The sequence below is a fragment of the Bos taurus genome, chromosome 26, assembly GCF_002263795.3.
Source record: "Bos taurus isolate L1 Dominette 01449 registration number 42190680 breed Hereford chromosome 26, ARS-UCD2.0, whole genome shotgun sequence".
In the NCBI taxonomy this organism is placed as follows: domain Eukaryota; kingdom Metazoa; phylum Chordata; class Mammalia; order Artiodactyla; family Bovidae; genus Bos; species Bos taurus.
The window spans coordinates 39,999,435-40,021,890 of record NC_037353.1 but is presented as its reverse complement, the minus strand read 5'-3'; the positions used below and the strand labels follow the sequence as shown (position 1 = coordinate 40,021,890).

The window sequence follows — 22,456 nt, the reverse complement described above, 5'->3', positions numbered from 1 at the left end:
TAGCAACTTTGAATAAGAAGGAAATAAATGCTTTGTCTATAAGGTGTGCTCCAAATTGTCTTCTTAACCTATCATTGGCCTTTAGATATTGTTTATGGCATCCCCTACTACACAATTTTTTTTCTTCCTCATGGCTTGTGGGTTTTGCTTTACTTAGAAAAGTCTTCCCAGATTATTATTTTTTTAAAGTTCTCCTGATTTTTTCAATTTTTTAAACATTTAAGTCTCTGCTTTCACTGTGATGTAAAGTGAAGTCGCTCAGTCGTGTCCGATTCTTTGCGACCCGTGGACTGTAGCCCACCAAGCTCCTCCATCCATGGGATTCTCCAGGCAAGAATACTGAAGTGGGTTGCCATTTCCTTCTCCAGTGATGTAAAAGGTTAGGTTAAACCTTAATAATTTTCCATCTCATACAAAGGAAAAACAGTTTCAGATAAAAATGAATCAAACTATCATCAGTACCAGAGATTCCATATCAATCTTTTCCTTTTCAAAAGTGCTAACATATTCAGAGAGACTAAGTGCTTCCAGAGTTTCTTGCAAAGTCAGGACTTCTTCATTTTCAACATCAAGGTCACAAGACTCATCCAACGTCAGCTTTGGCTCTTCGGGTATCTTTTAAAAAAAAGTTGGGAGAATATTACAAAGTTCAGAAAAACTCCCATAAAATATCTTCTGATCTATGGAAAAATCTTAATTCTGTCCCATACATAAATCCTAATTCTGGGCAGTTTGTTATTCCAAGTTTGAATATTCAGAAAATTACTAAAATTACTAAATTTGTATGCCCTCATTTTCTACAATAATTTACTTCACATTTTTCAAACAAACCATAAACATTCTATCCCATTTAAATGTATAATCCATAAGGAAGACAAGTGAGAAAAACTCAAACGAGCTCTGTGGTTCCACCATACTTGTAAACCTCAAGGAGTTTTATTACATAAAATCAGTTCAGATTTTGAAAAGCTCTTTGGCTCAAACTCTAAATCTAGATGTTAGTGGGCCATACCTGCTTTTCCTGAAAATGTGGTTGCTTCACAACTCCATTAGCAACAGCAAAAGGCACAGGAGACTTTGATAAGCTCAAATCTTTTTGATTAGACAGGATGTCAAACAATATTAAAGAGCCTTTAAAAAAAAAAAGAAGAAGCATTTTGCTTTTTTGTTTCATAATGTACTAGGTGCTTCTATAACATTAATTAAATTCTCCTACTCTTTTTGTTCAAAGTCCCAAGCGGAAGTCACGTAAAGTTAGATGCTAATCAAGATGTGATAATCCATATTCTTGCTTTACCAAATAGCAGAATAAATTAAAATATAAAGCATTCCTAGGCAACAGGAAAGGTGAATAGCAAAAGGCAGAATGTAAACTCAAAGCATTCACTTCTACCCTTTATAAAATTGAAAATCTATAATTCTAGATCTCTTACGAACCATGTCACCCACAATGAAAACAGTGATGACTCAACAAAAATTGTACTTTAAATGTGGAAATTTAAAAGGTTCACCTAAGCTGTGACCAGCAACGGAGACCCCGCCTTTGAAGTCTGGGTTCCGACTCATGAAGAGTGCATACAGACGGTTTATCTCCAACCCCACTTTCTCCACAATCATCTGACAGTAGGTGGGGCTGTTGTAAAATAAAATGTCTAGCAAGGTCTCGTTGGTAAAGTGACGAAACCGACCAATACTCGGTAAAGTGATTTTCTTAATATTCCTGTTTGGAAAGAAAAAAGTATACTTAGTAACCACCTTAAATATGAGTTTATAAAAGTTTTTATTTTGAATTCTGAAAATACACTGAGAAAAAAAAACTCACAGACTAATTATGAGTGGATTTCAGTCAGTTATTGTCAATAAATCAAGATAAACCAAAAACATTATCAACTTGTGCCTATAACTATCCTGTGAATTTGTGGATTCTCTAAAGTTATCATATAAAATAAGGCCAAAACAAAGATCTTTACTTCGTTTTTAAAGAGGAAAGCCTACCTTTTTCTTCCAATCTACTGGAAATCAGGATACCTGACAAAAATTGTAGGTGGCAAAAGACAACAGAGAATGTGGCAAGAAACTAAGAAAGGAGTTTAAGAGAATGAAAATCTTTCCTGATTTGAGATGGTCATATTTCAGGACACAGCACAGCATACTTCAGGAACACCCAGAGAAAGAAAACAGCCCTGTAACAGGGCCTCAGCTCAGTTCAGTCGCTCAGTCGTGTCCAGCTCTTTGCGACTCATGGACTACAGCATGCCAGGCCTCCCTGTCCATCACCAACTCCCAGAGTTTACTCAAACTCATGTCCATGGAGTCGGTGATACTGTCCAACCAGCTCATCCTCTGTACAGGGCCTTACATGATAAAATGTTCATAGGTTGGTTTTATTAACACACGTGCCCTGAAACATCATGACGTTCACTAAAATCCAAGTATGTTATCAGCTCTGTGTCCCTAGAAGAAATACTTCCTAAATCTGTGGTTCCCAACTGGAAGCAATCAAAATTGAGTGGAGGCCTTTTTAGTTGTCACAGTGCCTGGTAAGTGCTGCTGGCAGTTAGTGGCATTTAGACTAAGGATATTAAATGGCCTACAATACACACAACAGTCTTTCATGACATCTGTCCTGCCAGAAGAGTCTCCACTGAGAAACAATCATCTAAACCAGTGGTTCTCAACTAGGGGCAACTCTGCCACCAGGGCACATCTGGCAGTGACTAGAGACATTTTTGGTTGTTAAATTAGAGGTTAGGTTGTGTTACTCTTATCTGGAGGATAGAAGCCAAGGGTACCGTTCAACATGCTACAATGTACAGGACAGCCCCATGTCTGAGCCACTATACAAGGAAAAAACCACTATAGGTAAGTATTTTTAAACCAGTTTAAGTTTCTTAGATTCTCTTAAATATTTACAATAGAAATATACACACCACATACATACACAATCAGGCATGCACACATACAAAGTAGCATATAAACCTAACAGTATTTAATAATATATAAGAGCAAATATATAATCAAAGCTTTTTAGTGTACTTGTTGAAGTCATAATAAACTACTTTATATGACAGTTTAAAATCTGAGTCTAAGTTTGACTAATCTGAAAACCAAGTTATCAAAATCCACAAACCTGTCAACACCTGTGGCATCTCCACCCAAGGAACTGTGCCAGTGAACTGGAAGGAACTCCACTCTGCTTACTTTCCGATCATCTAAAGATTTCTTGAAGTGTGTCTGCAGCAATTTTAGAGAAACCACCCTAAAATCATCCACTTAAAGAAAAAAAAATCAGGGAAGACAAATGTACTGGATTGAATTTTGCTACCTCGGTAAGCAGTCAGCAATCACCTCAATTATACCAGTATTTTTTGTAACACTAACTTTTCAAAGGAAAAAAATGACAAAATCTAGTTCAGAGAAGAAAAAAAAACAATCTTTAAGAAGTTCTTACATTATTTTACAGAAATAGATAAATGACTGAAAAATATTAGCTCAACTACCACTACTGGCAGGCAGAAATGCACTGTGGGTAGACTCAGGAATCAAATTATCAAATTGACCTGCTCCAGAACCTCCCAGACTGAGACACAGGAGAGGTTAACTCACACTCTGGGCCTCAGTTCCTTACCTAACAGTAAAGATGACAGTAACAGCACCTATACCTCAAAAGGTTATTATGAGGGTTAAATGATACAAAACATGTAAGATACTTGGCACATACCAAGGATTCAATAAATATGAACTATTACTACAAATAAAAAAATAAAATTCATAGCTTTTAATTTATGTAAAACAGACAAATTCATAGTTCCTTTAAACAACTTCTCACAACTAATCCACCAAAAATCAGTTCAACATGTAGGTGTTCCTAATAGCTGAAAAGTGTTCAGGCAGAGGCTGTCAGAAGGGCTAAATTATTTCCAAGATCCCTGCTCATTCTTCACAGTCTAGGATTTTGAGTTACAAATGTCATAAGAGCAAAACAAGTACAAATTAGTATTGCCCAGTGTTCAGTTCAATCTCTCCTGACAGTACATCAGCTAACAGTACACAGCTGGAAACACTTTAAAATAAAGGCTTAAAGTTCTTCTAATAGTTTTCAAATCATTTCATGAACACTTACCACATTCAATAATGCTTCTAAAGCGCAAGTCACACACAGGTCCAATGCCATGTACCATGAACACCAAATGGTCAACCTGAGGCATTTCTCCTGCAAAAGACAGACAAGACATGCACACATCCATACATACAAACATACACAAGCTGGAGACTGGTTTAGGTTTTATTAAACGAGTAGCAATATTCAATATCCCTTTTGTCATCACAAACTTGCCAAAATTAGATGAACAGAGCTCAAAGTCCATCCTGGCATAAATCAGTGAACGAGACCAAGGAGTGGAGAAAGCAGCTCACTGGAGAAGCTATGAGCCAATGACAACCATCGGTTTTGTACCTCTAGGGGCTCCATTAACCTTGTCATTTCTCCAGAACTGCCCAGGGCACTAAGCCCCACGTGGAGAAGCAACCTGCCAATATAAAATTTACAATCTTTTCCCAAAATCCTTCTCTTTGTTAAATTTATACACACTATAATGAACATTTTCAAGCTAAATCCACTATTTTACTGATTATTTCATTTAGATTGTAGATTGATTCAGATTATTTAATCTGAATAATCATTCAGATTGTTTCATTTCATTCATTATTTAATTCAAATATGGCAGGTAATCCTAATAGCTGTTTGCTTTTCTCATCATTTTAAAGTAGAAAAGTTTAAAAATGATCTTGATCCTAAACAAATTATACACACCATCAGGAATTTCATCCAGGTTATCATCAATTCCGCGCTTTACAACCCTAGGCCTTGTCTGTCCATCTTGCGTGGTCCCCCATTCATCAGGCACTGAGGAAGGCTGGAACTGAACAATAACCTTCAAGATACAGAGAAGGGTTATGACAGAGCTCACTACCAAATCCATTTCCACTATAAATTAAATGATTTATTTCCGTACACGATAAACTACTTTATAGTATAGCTTATAAATCAAGTACTTACACTGGTCCTCCAAAATCAGTTTTCTAGCAGTCTTGCTGGTGTTCAGTAACCATTAATATTAAGCAAGTCAATACCATTATTTCCAATGCTTGTGTTGAAAAATAATACAACTAAATGAGAAGTAGTTTGTCTTGATTTAAAAATATAACAAACTTCCAGGTTTACATGTAAGAAATTAAAGAAAAGTCACCTGCAGTAGAGGAATCTTTGTTTTATAAACACAAACTTCTCTAAATAACAAAGTGCAAATTCAATTTCAATGTCAAAAACGGACTTACCTACCACTTTTCAGGAAGACATACACTATTCTGTTAAATCAACTGTATTAAATTTAGCCCAGTGTCATATGGAAAAATCTCAAACAACCTAATCTACCATCTAAAGGAATCAGAAAAAGAAGAAAAAATGAAGTCCAAAGTCAGCAGAAGGAAAGAACTAATTAAGATGAGAGAGGAAATAAATAAAACAGAGACTAAAATAAACAATAAGAAAGAGCAATGAAACCAAGAGCTGATTTTTTGAAAAAAGAACAAAACTGATGAACCGTTGAGCAGGTTTACCAAGAAGAGGACACAACTAAACAAAATAAGAAATGAAAAAGGAGAAATAACAACCAAAATTCAACACCCATTCCTGACAAAACTCTCATCAAAGTTGGTACAGAGAGAACGTATCTCAACATAACAAAGGCCATTTATGAAAAAACCCACCACTAATATTATACTCAGTGGTGAAAAGCTGACAGAATTTCCTCCAAACTAGAAACAAGACAAAGATGCCCACTCTATTGAACATAGTATTGGAAGTCTGGCCACAGCAATCAGATTAGAAAAAGAAACAAAAGGCGTCCAAACTGAAAAGAAAGAAGTAAAACTGTCACTATTTGCACATGACATGACACTGTATACAGAAAATCCTAAAGTCTCCACCAAAAACTACTAGAACTGATATATGAATTCAGTAAAGTGGCAGAATACAAGAATTAATATACAGAACCCTGTTGCTTTTCTATACACTAATAATGAACTAAAAGAGGAAGTAAAAGAAAAAATTCCGCTTAAAATCTCTTCGAAAATAAAATACCTAGTAATAAACTTAAACCAAAAAACTTAAAAGGTCACAACAGTTCTAATCACACCAGCTAAGATATGGAGGCAATCCAAGTGTCCATCAACAGACAAGTGGATAAAGAAGATGTTGGACAGACACACAGATATAGAGAAATACACACATACAATGGAATATTAGCCATAAAAAAAGAATGAAATTCTTCCATCTACAGCAACATGGATGGACCTAGAAAACACGTGTAGTGAAATTAAGTCAGAAAAGATAAATACAAGACAAATACTTATCTGTGGACTCTAAAAAATAAAACAAATTCATGTATATAGAAAAACAGAAAGACTCATAGATTAAAAAAAAAACAAAAAAAGCAAAGCAGTTTAACAACTAGGGAGAGGGAAAGGAGTAACGCAAGATAGAGGTAGGGGATTAAGAGACACAATCTACTGTATATAAAATAGATAAGCTATAAGGATATATTGCACAGCACAAGGAATTACAGACACTATCTTGTAATAACTTGCAATGGAGTATAATAATCTATACAATTACTGAGTCGCAATGCTGTACACCTGAAATTAATATATTGTATAGATCAACTATACTTCAATTAAAAAAGTAAAATGATAGTTTAACATCGGTCTCTCACTCCCCCCAAAAAAATGAATGCATGTAAGACGGTATGCAAAGTTCTGTGTGTTGCATAAAAACAAGAGTTAAAAAAAAAAATTTAAAGAGAGTAAGCATGGTTACCATTAAGAGGCAAAACTAGGGGAATGTAGAAGTAAAAGGCTTTTATTTTTCATTTAATACCCTTCAACACTTTAAATTTTGATGGGCTATGGGTGTTTTTATTTACTTATTTCAATGTATCAGTAAGGACTATAGAGGTGGTCAGACACAGATTATTTTTTTCTTTTACATTTTCTGTAATAAACAGCCTATGTCCTGAGAAACTACATATGCACCGTGCTAGATGCTCTTGCACAAACCACCTCACTTCATCTAAAATATGACCCTAAAATAGACCCTATCTAAAAACACCTCTCACTGTTGCAGGTGAGAGACCTGGAGCTTAGATTAAGGATGGTAAATGGAAGAATTTGAACACCACACCCGGTATCTTTAAAGAAACAAGCAAGGTTCCTGGAGACAATATAAATAAAAAGAGGAAGAATGTATTTTTACTGTAAAGGTTGAAACAAACTACTCTCAAGGGTAAGGTAGGCAAACTATTGCTGCAGGTCAAACCTGGCCTCCCACTCATTTTTATAAGCAAATGAAAACACTGAAATATTGTTTTAATTGAAATATTGTTTGTTTTATTGAAAATAGCCATGCCTGTTGGTTTACATACTGCCTAAATACCAATACACTTTCAGAGACTACATGGCTGCCTGCTGCTGCTGCTAAGTCACTTCAGTCGTGTCCGACTCTATGCAACCCAATGGACGGCAGCCCACCAGGCTCCCCCGTCCCTGGGATTCTCCAGGCAAGAACACTGGAGTGGGTAGCCATTTCCTTCTCCAGTGCATGGAAGTGAAAAGTGAAAGTGAAGTCGCTCAGTCATGTCCGACCCTCAGCGACCCCATGGACTGCAGCATTCCAGGCTCCTCCATCCATGGGATTTTCCAGGCAAGAGTACTGGAGTGGGATGCCATTGCCTTCTCCGGACTACATGGCTTACAAAGCCTTAAATATTTACTCTCAGACCCTTCACAGAAAAGTCTGCTGACCTTGGGTGAAGTACAAAAACTTGTCAAGCTTAATTTCAACGATGCATACTAAGCTTTAGCTAATGTGCTACCATAAACAGAAACTTAGTGAGACAAATTTAAATTTCATTTATTTTTCTATCATCCATGCAATGCACTTGTTATAAATATTCCCTACTGCAGAATAAAAATGAACACTTATCAAACACATTCAGCAAAATAATTTTTTAAAACCTAAACATTTTAATATCTTAAACAATATCACTACCTTTGGATTGTGCATAACAATCGTCTCTCCACTTGGAAACTCTAATCTTCGGTGCCACTGATTTGTGGTTACAGCTTTCTTATATTCAGCCTACAATGGAAACAATACACAATCCAGTAAGATAAATCTGCGTCACATTAAGAGAAGTGTGGAAGAAAATGATTAACAATGATAGTAATAAAAATAACAATAATGGCAGATCTCATTTATTAAGTGGTTACCAAACTTAACATTTTACATATGGTACCTCATTTGATCAACTGCTTTTAATCAGCCCTAAATAACATTATTCCCATTACACAGAGGTGAAAACCAAAGCTTCGAGTTGTCTACTAATTTCTTTGTTGTTGTTGTTCAGTTGCTAATCTGACTCTTTGCAGCCCTACAGACGGCAGCACAACAGGATGCCCTGTCCTTCACCATCTCCTGAATTTGCTCATGAGTCAGTGATGCTATCGAACCATCCCATCCTCTGCCTCCCCTTCTCCTTCTGCCTTCAATCTTTCCCAGCATCAGGATTGTTTCCAATGTGTCAGCCCTTCATATCACATGGCCAAAGTACTGAAGCTTCAGAATCAGTCTTTCCAATGAATATTCAGGGTTGTTTTCCTTTAGGATTGACTGGTTTGATCTCCTTGCTGTCCAAGGGACTCTCAAGAGTTTTCTCCAAAAAAAAAAAAAAAAAAGAGTCTTCTCCAGCATCACAATTTGAAAGCATCAAGTCTTCAGTGCTCAGCCTTCTTTATGGTCCAACTCTCACATTCATATATGACTACCAGAAAAATCATAGCTTTGCCCAGACAGACCTTTGTCGGCAAAGTGATGTCTCTGCTTTTTAAGACACTGCCTAGATTTGTCATAGCTTTCCTTCCAAGGAGCAACAGTATTTTAATTTCACGGCTGCAGTCACCACCCACAGTGATTTTGGAGCCCAAGAAAATAAAATCTGCCACTGCTTCCACTTTTTCCTCTTCTATTTGCTGTGAAGTGATAGGACCAGATGCCATGATCTTAGTTTGTTGAATGCTGAGTTTTAAGCCAGGTTTTTCACTCTCCTCTTTCACCCTCTTCAAGAGACTCTCTATTTCTTCTTCACTTTCTGCTGCCATTAAAGTGGTATCATCTGTATATCTGAGGTTGTTGATGTTTCTCCCAGCAATCTTGATTGCAGTCTGTGCTTCATCTAGCCCAGCATTGTGCATAATGTACTCTGTTTATAAGTTCAATAAGCAGGGTGACAATACACAGCCTTGTTGTACTCCTTTCCCAATTCTGAACCAGTCCACTGTTCTATATCTGGTTCTAACTATCGCTTCTTAACCCAAATACAGGTTTCTTAGGAGACAGGTAGGGTGGTCTGATATTCTCATTTCTTTAAGATTTTCCAGTTTGCTGTGATCCACACAGTCAAATGCTTTAGCTGAGTCAACAAAGCAGAAGCAGATGTTTTACTAGAATTCCCTTGCTTTCTCCATGATCCAACAAATGTTGGCAATTTGATCTCTGGTTCCTCTGCCTTTTCTAAATCCAGCCTGTACATCTGGAAGTTCTCGGTTCACGTACTACTGAAGCCTGGCTTGAAGGATTTTAAGCACAACCTCACTAGCATGTGAAATGAGAGCAACTGTATGGCAGTTTGAGCATTCTTTGGCACTGTCCTTCTTTGGGATTGGAGTGACATTTTCCAGTCTTGTGGCCACTGATCAGTTTTCCAAATTTGCTAACATATTTGATACAGCACTTAAACAGCATTACCTTTTTGGATTTGAAATAACTCAGCTGAAATTCCATCACCTCCACTAGCCTTGTTCATAGTAATGCTTCCTAAGGCCCACGTGACTTCACACTCCAGGATGTCCGGCTCTAGGTAAGTGACCACACCATCATGGTTATCCAGGTCATCAGACCTTTTTTGTACAGTTCTTCTGTGTATTCTTGCCACCTCTTCTTAAAAGACCCCCTTCACAGATCACAGCCCTGTCCTGGCAAAGGGGCTTGCATAATTCAGTGAGGCATGCCATGCAGGGTCACCCAAGACAGATAAGTCAGAGTGAAGAGTTCTGACAAAACATGGCCCACTGGAGGAGGGAATAGCAACCCATTCCAGTACTCTTGCCAGGAGATCCCCATGAACAGTATGAAAAGACAAAAAGGGACAACAGACAGGTTTACTAACTTGTTTGTGGTGGTGGTTTCACAGGTGTATGGATATGCCCAAACTTTTTGAAACATATATGTATCATAAATATATATAGTTCCTTGCCTGTCAATTATACTTCTAATGCTACCTGAAGCCCACTTGACTTCACACTACAGGATGTCTGGCTCTAGGTGAGTAAACACACCATAGTGGTTATCCAGGTCATTAAGATTTTTCTTGTACAGTTCTTCTCTATGTTCCTGCCACCTCTTCATAATCTCTTCTGCTTCTGTTAGGGCTTTTTCATTTCTGTCCTTTATCGTGCCCATGTATGCAGATAAGTTAACATTTCAAATATTTAAATACTCAATTATTAAGAAAATTTTAACAACAATAAATTAACACTATTATGTAAAGCAACATTAACCACCAGTTTTACAATGGTTAAAAAGTCTGACAACATCTATTCCTATTCTTATGTTTATTTTCATAAACCCTTTTACTGAATATTAATTTGAAAAACATCCATATGCTTGGCATGTATTAGTACAGCAGATCCCAGCAGCCTAAGTTCTTTTGAAGGTTTGATACAATATCTTATTATATTAAATCTGTAATGTTCCCCTGAACAACATTCTATCTTCAGACACCAAGACCACAATTAGCACTTCAAAAAAGATGACATTACTTAAAAAGTAGTCTTCTTTGTGAATAGGATCAAGATGAGGTGTCCTGTAAATAAAGTCCACTCCACTGTGAGAGGTGTTACATGAGGCTCCAATGTATACAGAGTCTATGTGTTTTAAAGAAAGGCATAAAAGAATAAAGCCCACGTACCTCTAGCTTTTCACTGAACTCCTCTGTATAGGGAATAAATCTGCTGTCTGTGTCACCTTTGTAGAACCAAGTACAGCGTCTCACTTCGGCTGGCTCCTCTTCCCAGTACACGGCTTTCCGCATCCGGTCATAGAGGTAGACGTCGTAGCGCCCTCCATCAGTGCCAAGGACCACACTCTCAGGGTCTGGCTGGACTGGAAAACAAAGTCCACATTTTAACTGAACAGTTACAAGGTAGACTTAAAAGCAATAAATAATGAATATGGTGACTCGTCTAACATTAAAGACAAAGAACAAAGCTCATTTCTATTCAAAAACAGAATTGTAAGATTAATCTGTGCTGCTCAAAATGATGACTCTTTTAAGTGGAGAAGAAATAACCAGAGTAAAATATAAAAGCATCATGAAATAATTCCAATAACTGGTAGGCTTTTTCTCTATGTATCAAAGCAGAAAATGCTCCATGAACATACTTCTAAAGAATAGGTTATTTTTAAGTCCTAAGATGAAATACCTTCAGGATAAACAAAAAAACCTATTTCTATAGTGAAACTTCTCAGAGTCTTAACTTACTCCTGTACATCGCCTCAAGAGATGGATGTTCTTGCTCCAGGAAAAAAAAAAAAAAGAGAGAGAGAGAGAGGGATGTAGTTATAGCATTTTTAAAACTCTTATCTGAAGGAACAAGAGTTCCATAGAAAATGCTTTATAAATGCCCTATGAAGTGAAAGTGAAAGTCACTCAGTCATGTCCAGCTCTTTGTGACCCCATGGGCTATACAGTCCATGGAATTCTCCAGGCCAAAAATACTGGAGTAGGTAGCCTTTCCCTTCTCCAGGAGATCTTCCCAACCCAGGGATTGAACCCAGGTCTCCTGCATTGCCCTCTAGCTACAAACAAATAAAGGAAATAAGAAAACTGACACCTGGATTATACGAACTACTTTAGTTCTTGGATTTAAAATACCTTTAAACAAAAAAATTACTAAAACATGTCTTCAAATACCTTACTCACATAACCCAGAACTTAATAATACAAGTGTATTATTAAAAGTATCATCACCTTAAGGTACAGAGGCTGGTGAGGTCTACAGGATTAAAGAAAATGACATTCATAAAAAGGAGGCCATGGATACTTACTCTTCATTCCACTCTTCCTCAAATCAGATACAAATGATGCAGGACCCACACTTACCTGAATTATAGATTTCTTCAAGATTCAAAGAGTCAAAAACACTGAAAGGCATCCATAGTTGTTTGTATTCTATCTCCTTGCAGTAAAACCAGTGGGGCTGGACAGGTTCATACTGGTTTTGAAGTAGAAAAGGAGGTGGCGCTTGCAAAGGGGGTCCTGCAGGTCTGGCAGGTGCCTGCTGCTGGATTGGAGGGGGCAACCCTGCCTGCGCTGGAGGAGGGATCTGGGGGTATAAAAGACAGGACCACCAGTCAGTCCAAAGGAACAATTCTGTGTATGATGCAGACCCAAACTGACATTAGTAATAATTATTCTTAATATTTCTCTAGACAGCTATTTAATAACTAAGCTCCAGAGCAATTAAATTTTTTTAAAAATATAACAAAACCCCATGCCAGCTGGAAAGTGAACAGGGCTTTCTCACACTGATGGCAAAGTAAACTAATACCTTTATAGAATCAATCCAGCAGTACACCTCCTGTCATTTATTCCATCTTTAACACACGCATAATGCTCGAGAATTCTGTGGCAGTCCAGTGGTTAGAACTTGCTGCTTTCACTGCTAAGGGTCTGGGGTCATCCCTGGTTCGGGAACCAAGATCCCACAAGCCATGAGGCATGGCCAAAAATAAAATAAAATATAATGCATATTCCTTGACCTACCTATTCCATTTCTAAGAATTCATCCTAAAGACATAACTGTAAAAATTCACCCACAAGGACGAATACCAAAAGATTATTTATAACAATCACTGGATACAATCCAAAGACCTACCAGAAACCTGATTAAATAAATCATCTTTTACTCATATACTAGAATTCTCTAGAAAGATTAAAAATGTTTTAGAAAAAAATCTTAACATCTAAACTATCTTGACATAGTTTATGTAAGTAAACATACATAATGCTTGTCGAGGAAAAATTATGTTTATCAAGAAAAAAGATAAGAAAGACATAAAAACTAAAAACAAGGTTTTCTCGTGGCAATTTTTACTCATTTGGCTATTAGTCATTTCTCAAGTTCTGTGCAGTAAAAATACTTTTAAAAACAGAATACAATTTTTTATTAAAAAATGATTTCAAAATATTCCATTTACTGAGGTTGATTACTGTGGTCAAGCAAAAGAATATTCTTATTCTTAGGAAATATTAATACACACTAAAGTATCTAGGAGTAAAGAATCATAATGTATGTAAGTGAAAGTCGCTCAGCTGTATACAACTCTTTGCGACCCGATGGACTACACAGTCCATGGAATTCTCCAGGCCAGAATACTGGAGTGGGTAGCCTTTCCCTTCTCCAGGGGATCTTCCCAACCCAGGGATCAAACCCAGGTCTCCTGCATTGCAGGTGGATTCTTCCCCAGCTGAGCCACCAGGGAAGCCCTATAATGTATGTAATTGATCTTCAAATGTTTCCCCCCAAAACTGCACATACACAGCGTGAGAAAGGAACGAGGGAGGAGAGGATGCCCCCACACGTGTCAGTGTGCATGTTCACGAAGGAGAGAACAAATGTTCATGACAGGGAACCTGGGTTAGAGCACTGGGGTGTTCTTTGTCCTATTTTTTATTTTTGCAACGGTTTACTTAAAATTATTTAAACATTTTTAATCAGAACTCTTCAAAGTTTCATCAGCAAACAAGTATACTAACTTACATTACATGCTACCAATCTGCTGAAATCCACCGTTACCAAGAATTTGTATACTGGTATGATTTAGATTAGTTGGTAAAATGGAGCCCATTCTCTATTGCCACTGACTACAGTACCATTATCCCTGCCACACTGGGTTCTTGACTCTTTTTTTCAATCATTTCCCTTTTTCTGATTCAGTTCACTTCCCTTTGGAAGTCAACTGAAAAATTAGGGGCGGGGAGGGGGGGGAAGCATAAAGGAATTTCATAAAATTTACCCAAGGCAAAAGTTATTCCATCATCTGTCTGAGATAGTCTGTCTAGATTCAAACTTTATAAATGTAAATAAATTATTGGAGTAATCAATTTTAGTCCCAGTAATTAAGCGTTTTGATCAGGCAGTATAATTAAAAAAAGAGAAGCTGATAATAGTTCCTTCGACTCTCACATATCTCCAGATGACATTTGTTATTGCTATCTTATATTAAATCTGGTAATACTGGCATACGGTTAATGCATTGAAATAAATTACTACTTCCATAAATACAAAATATAACCTAAAACATGAACCATTCAATGACCTACTTTTAAAAGATTGTTTACTTCAAAACATATAGCTTACGGAAAAAAAAAAAAACCATCTGAAAATAATTTGTCATCAAAGCACAGGTAAAAATGAGAGGGATTAGAATTACAGTGAATGATATAAAGATATAAAGCATGTCTTCATACCGGCGGCAAAGATCCTGGAGGCACCTGGTACATCTGAACGGGGGGTGCGGAGGGCGGAGGATGGGAAGGATGAGCTGGTGTCTGGCACTGCTGCAGCTGCGGTGGTGCAATGTAAGGATTAGCCCTGCTGCTTACAGCCGTGTGGCGATACGGATTGTATCCTTGTTGGGGCGTTCCTTGTGGTGGGCTCCCAAAATTCGAAGGAGGGAGATTACTAGGCTGAGAAGGCGGGTAAGGATTTATTCCGATTTGTGAAGCAGGTGGAGCACCATATTGCGCCTTCGAAATGGATGATGAAAATGCATTCGACACATCTTGGGATCCAGTTGTAAAAGGCAGAGACGTTGGGGGCTTGGAGTAGGCTGATTGTCCAGCTGATGCTGCTGCAGTTGTTAACAGGGACTGTCCAATATTCCCAAAAGGATCACTACTGCTTGATACCTGAGAGAAGTAACTAAATGTCTGTGGGGTAGATGTGTGAGCAGAAGTCTGCCCAAGGAAGCTGTCCTCCTCACCCACATCGGTGGAATCCTCTGCAAGGGAACAGGAGGGCACATGGTTTAAAGGGATGCTGTCACTCTGGACAAGATTCTATATGGCAGGTCTAGCAATTATACCTCTTATTTTGTTGTTCAAACTTACATTTCTGCCTTAAAGACAATAATGAAAAACTTGTTTTTCTTTTTTCTTTGAAATGAAAAACTAGAAAATACCAGTAAGAAACAACAAAAGGAGGGAAACCTTGCACTCATTGGTAAGCTCACCTCCCAGAGACAATCACTGTTAATGCTGTTAATATGTTGATACATACCTTTCCATACTTTTAAAATAAATATAGTTACATACTATTTATTTGGTAAATATGTATAAATTATGTAGACATATTTGTATATAACCCTGGTTTCCTGCATTCCTGCAGATTCTTTACCATCTGAGCCACCAGGGAAGCCCACATTTGTATACAAGAGAATTTTTCAAAAAATGCAAACAAAATTTGTACCTACTACTTTTAGATGTTATTTTGAACGATTTTTTTTCCTAGTAAGAAACAATTCAAACATTATTCCACTACCCAAATACACAGAACTTTATTTATACAGTAACAACAAGAAGCTAAAGTACAGATATTAACTCTGTTGACAAGAAAAGGTGTGTCAGGGCTCTTACCTACAAAGCACTCATTATACAAGTGAACATGAGGCGCTGGCATTCTCGAGGCAAAGTAGGTCAACCATTCACTACCATCCCTAAAACCACACAGTATCACAACCAGGTAATCATCATTAGAGAATGACAATCAGTATTTAAAAAAAGTCATTTCTAACAAAGGGAAGGTCTCCTCACTTCCCTTTGCCAAACATGATCTTCACTGTTGGTATTTTGGCACCAAACTATATTATTTTATTCTCTCTTTCGCTACCAAGTTGTAAAATAATATTTTCCTTCTGCTGCTGCTGCTACGTCGATTCAGTTGTGTCCGACTCTGTGTGACCCCACAGACGGCAACCCACTAGGCTCCTCTGTCCCTGGGATTCTCCAGCCAAGAATACTGGAGTGGGTTGCCATTTCCTTCTCTAATGCATGAAAGTGAAAAGTGAAAGTGAAGCTGCTCAGTCGTGTCCAACTCCTAGCGACCCCATGGACTGCAGCCTACCAGGCTCCTCCATCCATGGGATTTTCCAGGCAAGAGTACTGGAGTGGGGTGCCATTGCCTTCTCTGATTTTCCTTCTACAAGGCCTAAAAAGTCATCTAGTTTTCATTAGAAACTTATGAGTCCTTAGCTTGGAACATCACCTTTCTCTTCCTAATCTTTTCTTTCTCCCATCTCAACCCCTTTTCTTCAAATCTCTCTAATCTCCCACCACTGGAGGCACAGAGCAGATCAGAATGGTGGACCGCTTCCCAACACACAGGCAGGCTGTGGTCCCTGTCCCTGAAACCTGCCAAAGTGTGACCTTTCAAGCTCAGAGCTCCTTCTTGACCTCTGCTGCTGAACGTGGCCTTCAGCTGTTAGGCTGCTCCCAGTTATATTTCACACATCAATTTAACTGAGATACTCCACTATTCAAAATACCCCTCTGAACTGTTTCTTTGTAATTAAAATATCATTTCCTGAGCAAGGCTCCCTTTCTGCTTTTATCATTCTACTTCTCTGATAACATTTCCGGTTCCTATCCTCTCTCTCCATTCCCGTGAACCTCACCTGGACTCAGACTTCAGTTCATCTCTCAACATCTGAAAGCAGGGGGAAAACCTCTGTGTCCTTCATCCTATAAAGCAACTTGGGATCAATCTGATACAACAAACTTTTCTCTGATTACCATCCTTTACAAACAAAATACTGATCTCAACAAGCTCACAGGGGCACTTTCTAATTACATGTGGACACCTTTGGCATCAAGACCATATCTTTAATAAGCGCCTGTATACTTGTGACACTCCCAACTCTGTCCCAAACTGAGACTGATCGTATGTGCCCCAGAACCTATTTCCCAACTGCCTCCTCAGTACTTTTGGCAGGTTCAGACACATACATCTCAAGCTTAGTAAACCTCGACCATCATCTTAACGGTCCCCCTTCATGTGCTCCTTTTACAATCTCACTACCTCAATGGATGTCTACCAACATCCATCCAGACATGAAAACCAGAAACCTCCTGAGACTCCTCCCTCTTTTCCATTTAATCATTTAGATCTTCAATTAAAGAAGTAAGTACACAGTATCTATTATATGCCAGGTGGAGCTGTACCTTGGAGCTGAAACTGAACAGATAAAGAGCCTGTACACTGGACAGTCTGGCCCTCAGTGAGTCACTGCTGCTGCTGCTGCTAAGTTGCTTCAGTCGTGTCCGACTCTGTTCGACCCCATAGACAGCAGCCCACCAGGCTCCCCCGCCCCTGGGATTCTCTAGGCAAGAATACTGGAGTGGGTTGCCATTTCCTTCTCCAATGCATGAAAGGTCCCAATAATTTGACGGTGTAAAAATCTCTTACTTCTGTTTCCTGCTCTTCACCTACACCTGGCTGACCAGGGCTAGAGTGCCACTCGCTCCTGCCTGACTCACAGTGGCGTCCAGACTGGACACTTCTGCTACAGTCAGCTTTACTCTGGTGCAATCTCAGAAAGACTAAACATATCTCTAATGTCACTGCCCTGTTTAGAACCCTTTAAGGGCACCCGCACACCACACAGGATGTACTATGAACTCCTTAATGTGCTGTATGAGGCCCTTCATGACCTGGTTCCCCCACTAACCACTTGAGCCACTCCCCTGCATTCACTCTAGTCACATGGACCTGGGGGAGTGGCGGGGTGGGAGGCAGGAGGACTGGCCAAGAAGGAAAGAGGGGGCGAGAGAATGTGAGCACGTACCTCAAAATCCCACCAAATCTGCAGGTTTCTCTCACACCTCCAGACTTTTACAAATGCCTGTCTCCCCAGACTTCCTAATTCCTATGTATCCTTCAACACTCAGCTTAAGAATCACCCCCTCTGTAAAGTTCTAAAGATCTAAGGGATGTCTGCTCCCTGGTCAGCCAGCCTGACAGCCACGGCTCTCACAGCAGCCCATCAATCCCTCTTTTTAGCCATCACAAACCTGGACCACAACCACTTACACAGCTGGGCACAGTGTGTAAAAGTGTGCAGTCACCGGGGACAATGCTATCTGCTCCTCTCTGTCTCTCTGACACTGGGAACAGGGCCTGGCAAACAAGCTGCTCAGTCCAGGTTTGCTGAGTGAATGAAACTGCTTCCTGTATGCCTCTTTCACTGACACTAATTCATCGCTGCTTCCAATGCCATCGGTTCTCCTTTTGTCTCTGGAAATTCGCTGAATGGACTTCTAATGATCAAATCTTTGTTAAAGGTAGAAAAATACTTGTTAAAGAATTTTAGTTCTAAAACTAATTTTCTTATTAAAAAATAAACCATCTCCAAGAAACAACAGCTTTCAAGACAGGTAAGTTACCCTATACTTGACAATGAAGATGTTAACCATTTATTGACAGTGACAGACACAAACAAAATATTACAAAGCAACATAGGCATGAACCAAACATTTGTGAAGCAGCAGATGGTAAGAGAACCCCACGTACAGCCGTATTTATTTGGTTACATCCTGCAACCTCCAAAAGCATTCTGCTCCAGCCACGCTGGTCCTCCACCAAAAATGGCAATGTGGAACCTTTCAGCCACACTATCAAAACAAGACAAACATACTCCTAACTCCCACCCTTTCATTCATTCACGTTTCTATAGAAATAAAAATGTGCCTACAGCACATCAAGATGTGTTCTAGGTATAAGCTCCTGCTCTCTCATGGAGCTTACATGCTAGTGCAACAAGATAAACAAAAGATGTGGACACGTCAGGAGGTAAGCACCAAGAAGAAACATGACACCAGAGAAGAAGAACCATCGTGTACTGCTCCGCTTCGCCTTTTTTCACCTCTCCATGAAACTTTCCTTGGTCCTCCAAATAAGAACAAATTATTCAAGAGAAAAATATTCACCATTTCCTGAGGAGCTATGTGCTGGGCACTAAACAAGATCCTAGAAATAAAAAGGTAAATAAGTCATAGCTGCAAACTTCACACAGCTCACAGTCCAAACAGGCAGACAAGCTTACTTTACAAACGTTTATGCAACATAATGTGCCAGACGCTATATTCAGTGCTTCACAAAAATCAATTCAATTCTCATGACAGCCCTGGGAGGCTGTGCATGTATGGAAAACGAAGCACAGAGGGGTGAAGTAACATGCCTGAGATCACACAGCAAGTTACTGCCAGGGCTAGGGTTGGAATACAGTCGGTGCTCCTAACACCAGCTCTGGGTTATGCCGCATAATCATGAAAACGCAAGCTCCGCACACACTAATAAAGATACGTACAAAGTGCTAAGATGAACATAGGAGTGGGTACCTAAGAGAACAAGCAAGAGCTTCTAACAGAAAATGAGGCACGGCCTTGAAAGATGACTGTGTTCTATACCTCTGCTTTGCAAGTATTACGAGCCTACCCTAAGAGATAGTCTACTGTATCCGAGGAGAGGCGGTAATAATTTATTTTACCTTCCCTGCAAGCACCTGGCTCACCAGGAGATGTTTAACAAAAACGTGAGGAATGCCAGTGCAGGAGTGGCCAGCACTTGAACAGTCCCTTTGACGAAGAGCTTGGCCCCCGCCCCCAAGACCCCAAAGTCCCGAAGCTACTCAAATCTGGCCACTAACTGCCCTGACAAGGTAGCAGAGGGTCTGATCCAGGCAAAGGAAAACCTTTTGTCCGACCCTTCACCTCACGCCCCCCGCCCACACTTGCCCACCCGGATCTCCATCTCCTTACTACCTCCGGGCAAGAGCAGGGAGGCCGAGGCAGCGGCGGCTTGGGTGACTGGGATAAAGGGCACGTTGAAGCTGAACTCCGTGGCCGAGGAGGAGAAAAGTAAGTTAGTGCCCGACGAGGAGGCCGAGACGGCGCCACCGCCACCGTTAGGTTTCCTCTCGGCCATGGCTGCGGCCCACCGTCCGTTACACGTCTACGGGCGGCCGGTGCGGAAACACCGGCCGGAAACTGAGCGCAGTCGGGGCCAACACACTTCCGCACTTGCGCACAAGGGCCGGAACTCCGGGCGGCCGCTCAGCTTCCCTTTGCCTTCTCCAACGGGGCCGCCAGAAAGTAACATGGCGGCGGCGACCTCGCGCCCGTGTCCTAGCAAGTGACAACGTCGGCCACTGCCCGGGCGGGGCCGGACAGACTGGGGCTGGAGCGTGGGAGATGGGGTGCTGCTGTTTGTAAATAAAAGTACGAATCGACACTGCAAGTCTCGGGTTGCGGGCGGCGCTCTGTGCTTCCATAAAGTACCCACAGGAGCGTTTAACTAGGTAAGATTTTGAGGAAGTGCGAAAGCTGCACGTGTAGGTAAACATATTGCTAGCAGCAGACCAAGGGAGGACTAGAGGTGTGTGGGCCATTTGTGGCCAAGGTATAGACCAGCTCACCCGCTCTGACTAGATATCCGCATCTTACCCATCCACACTTTCTGCACTGAACTGAATTCTTGTCATTGGTCCAGAAACTGAAATGGTAAAACTTACAGAAAATACACCAGAGGATTTCTCATTTGTTAGCTAATAATGTCTCCTGAATGCATGATCTGTGGAGAAACCCCTGTAGTTTTCACCTGCTGCTACTGTCTGTTGGAGAATAAATTTTGGATGGTTTTTGTTTTCACCAGAAGGGGAAAAAAAAAGAAATGGTAAAACTTTTGAAGATTTTAAGCCAAAAAGCGAAAAGAGAGAATCGATGTTTGGGTGTGTGACTTTTTAACAGCTTTCTATAGTGGTGGTGCTGGTTTAGTGGCTAAGTCGTGTCCACCTCTACCCATCCACAATAATCTGACTAGTTTATTGTGGATAATTTGGGTATGATTATCTTTCATATAGTTAGATTATGAAAGAAAAAAATAACTTACTGGAGGATAGGAGAAGGCTATAGGAGAAACCCCAAAGAAAGCTTTGAAATAACGAAACTATCATGTCCCTCAGCTGTTCAGTCGCTCAGTCATGTCCAACTCTTTGCGACCCCATGGACTGCAGCACGCCAGGCTTCCCTGTCCATTACCAACTCCCAGAGCTTGCTCAAACTCACGTCCATTGAGTCCGTGATGCCATCCAACCATCTCATCCTCTGTCCTCCCCTTCTCCTCCCACCTTCAATCTTTCCCAGCATCAGGGTCTTTTCCAATGAGTCAGTTCTTCAAAAGAGGTGGCCAAAATATCGGAGCTTCGGCATCAGTCTTTCCAATGAATATTTAGGACTGATTTCCTTTAGATTGACTTGTTGGATCTCCTTGCAGTCCAAGGGACTCTCAAGAGTCTTCTCCAATACCACAGTTCAAAAGCATCAGTTCTTTGGCGCTCAGCTTTCTTTATGGTCCAACTCTCACATCCATACATGACTATTGGAAAAACCATAGCTTTGACTAGATGGACCTTTGTCGGGAAAGTAATGTCTGCTTTTTAACATAGTACCCGTTTATTACCTAATAACTATTTAGTATGCTTACTGTCAGAGAAGGCAATGGCACCCCACTCCAGTACTCTTGCCTGGAAAATCCCATGGATGGAGGAGCCAAGAAGGCTGCAGTCCATGGGGTTGCTGAAGGTCGGACACGACCGAGTGACTTCACTTTAACTTTTCACTTTCATGCATTGGAGAAGGAAATGACAACCCACTCCAGTGTTCTTGCCTGGAGAATCCCAGGGATGGCAGAACCTGGTGGGCTGCTGTCTATGGGGTCGCACAGAGTCGGACACGACTGAAGTGACTTAGCAGCAGCAGCATGCTTACTGTCAAGAGAAAAAAAACAAAAAGCTAAGGAAAGCACTGAAGGGTGTCATGGGTTGCTGGTACATGTGACTAGGCCACCCAGGTTTGTTAATTTGTACTTTTGTGGAGGAGGAATTAACTTTTTCATATCTTCATGACAGGCAGTGGTACAAGTTAAAGCAAGGTACCCACCAGGCTTCCCAGGTAGCACTACTGGTAAAGAACCCACCTGCCAATGCAGAAGGCGTAAGAGATGTGGGTTTGGTCCCCGGGTGGGAAAGATCCCCTGGAGGTTGGCATGGCAACCCACTCCAATATTCTTGCCTGAAGAATCCCATGGACAGAGGAGCCTGGCAGGTTACAGTCCATGGGGTCGCAAAGAGTCAGACACGACTAAGTGACATGGCATGCATGCTGGCACCCACGAGGCTGGGAGGGGCTGTCAAGTCCTTGAGAATACAGTTCTGTGTGACAAA

The 22,456-nt window shown here is 40.2% G+C and overlaps 1 protein-coding gene across 5 annotated transcripts in view; it reads right to left on the bottom strand.

Moving 5' to 3' along the window:
• SEC23IP (SEC23 interacting protein) overlaps positions 1–20,228 on the bottom strand; it is a 39,523-nt gene extending 19,295 nt beyond the window's left edge. For 3 of the 5 annotated variants that reach the window (XM_005225774.5, XM_005225775.5, XM_010820079.4), the window contains exons 1-11: positions 19,998–20,228; positions 14,649–15,181; positions 12,279–12,501; positions 11,085–11,278; positions 8,108–8,197; positions 4,814–4,934; positions 4,124–4,213; positions 3,131–3,272; positions 1,512–1,720; positions 1,013–1,131; positions 463–615 (exon numbers count right to left, since the gene is read on the bottom strand). In XM_005225774.5, the coding sequence (XP_005225831.1) occupies positions 463–615; positions 1,013–1,131; positions 1,512–1,720; positions 3,131–3,272; positions 4,124–4,213; positions 4,814–4,934; positions 8,108–8,197; positions 11,085–11,278; positions 12,279–12,501; positions 14,649–15,181; positions 19,998–20,160 (2,037 nt within the window). In that variant the 5' untranslated portion in view covers positions 20,161–20,228. Of the gene's footprint in view, positions 1–462; positions 616–1,012; positions 1,132–1,511; positions 1,721–3,130; positions 3,273–4,123; positions 4,214–4,813; positions 4,935–8,107; positions 8,198–11,084; positions 11,279–12,278; positions 12,502–14,648; positions 15,182–15,815; positions 18,617–19,997 lie in introns of those variants that run through there. The other 2 variants (NM_001192959.1, XM_059881813.1) reach the window with 2 other exon arrangements.
• Between the last annotated feature and the right edge of the window lie 2,228 nt (positions 20,229–22,456).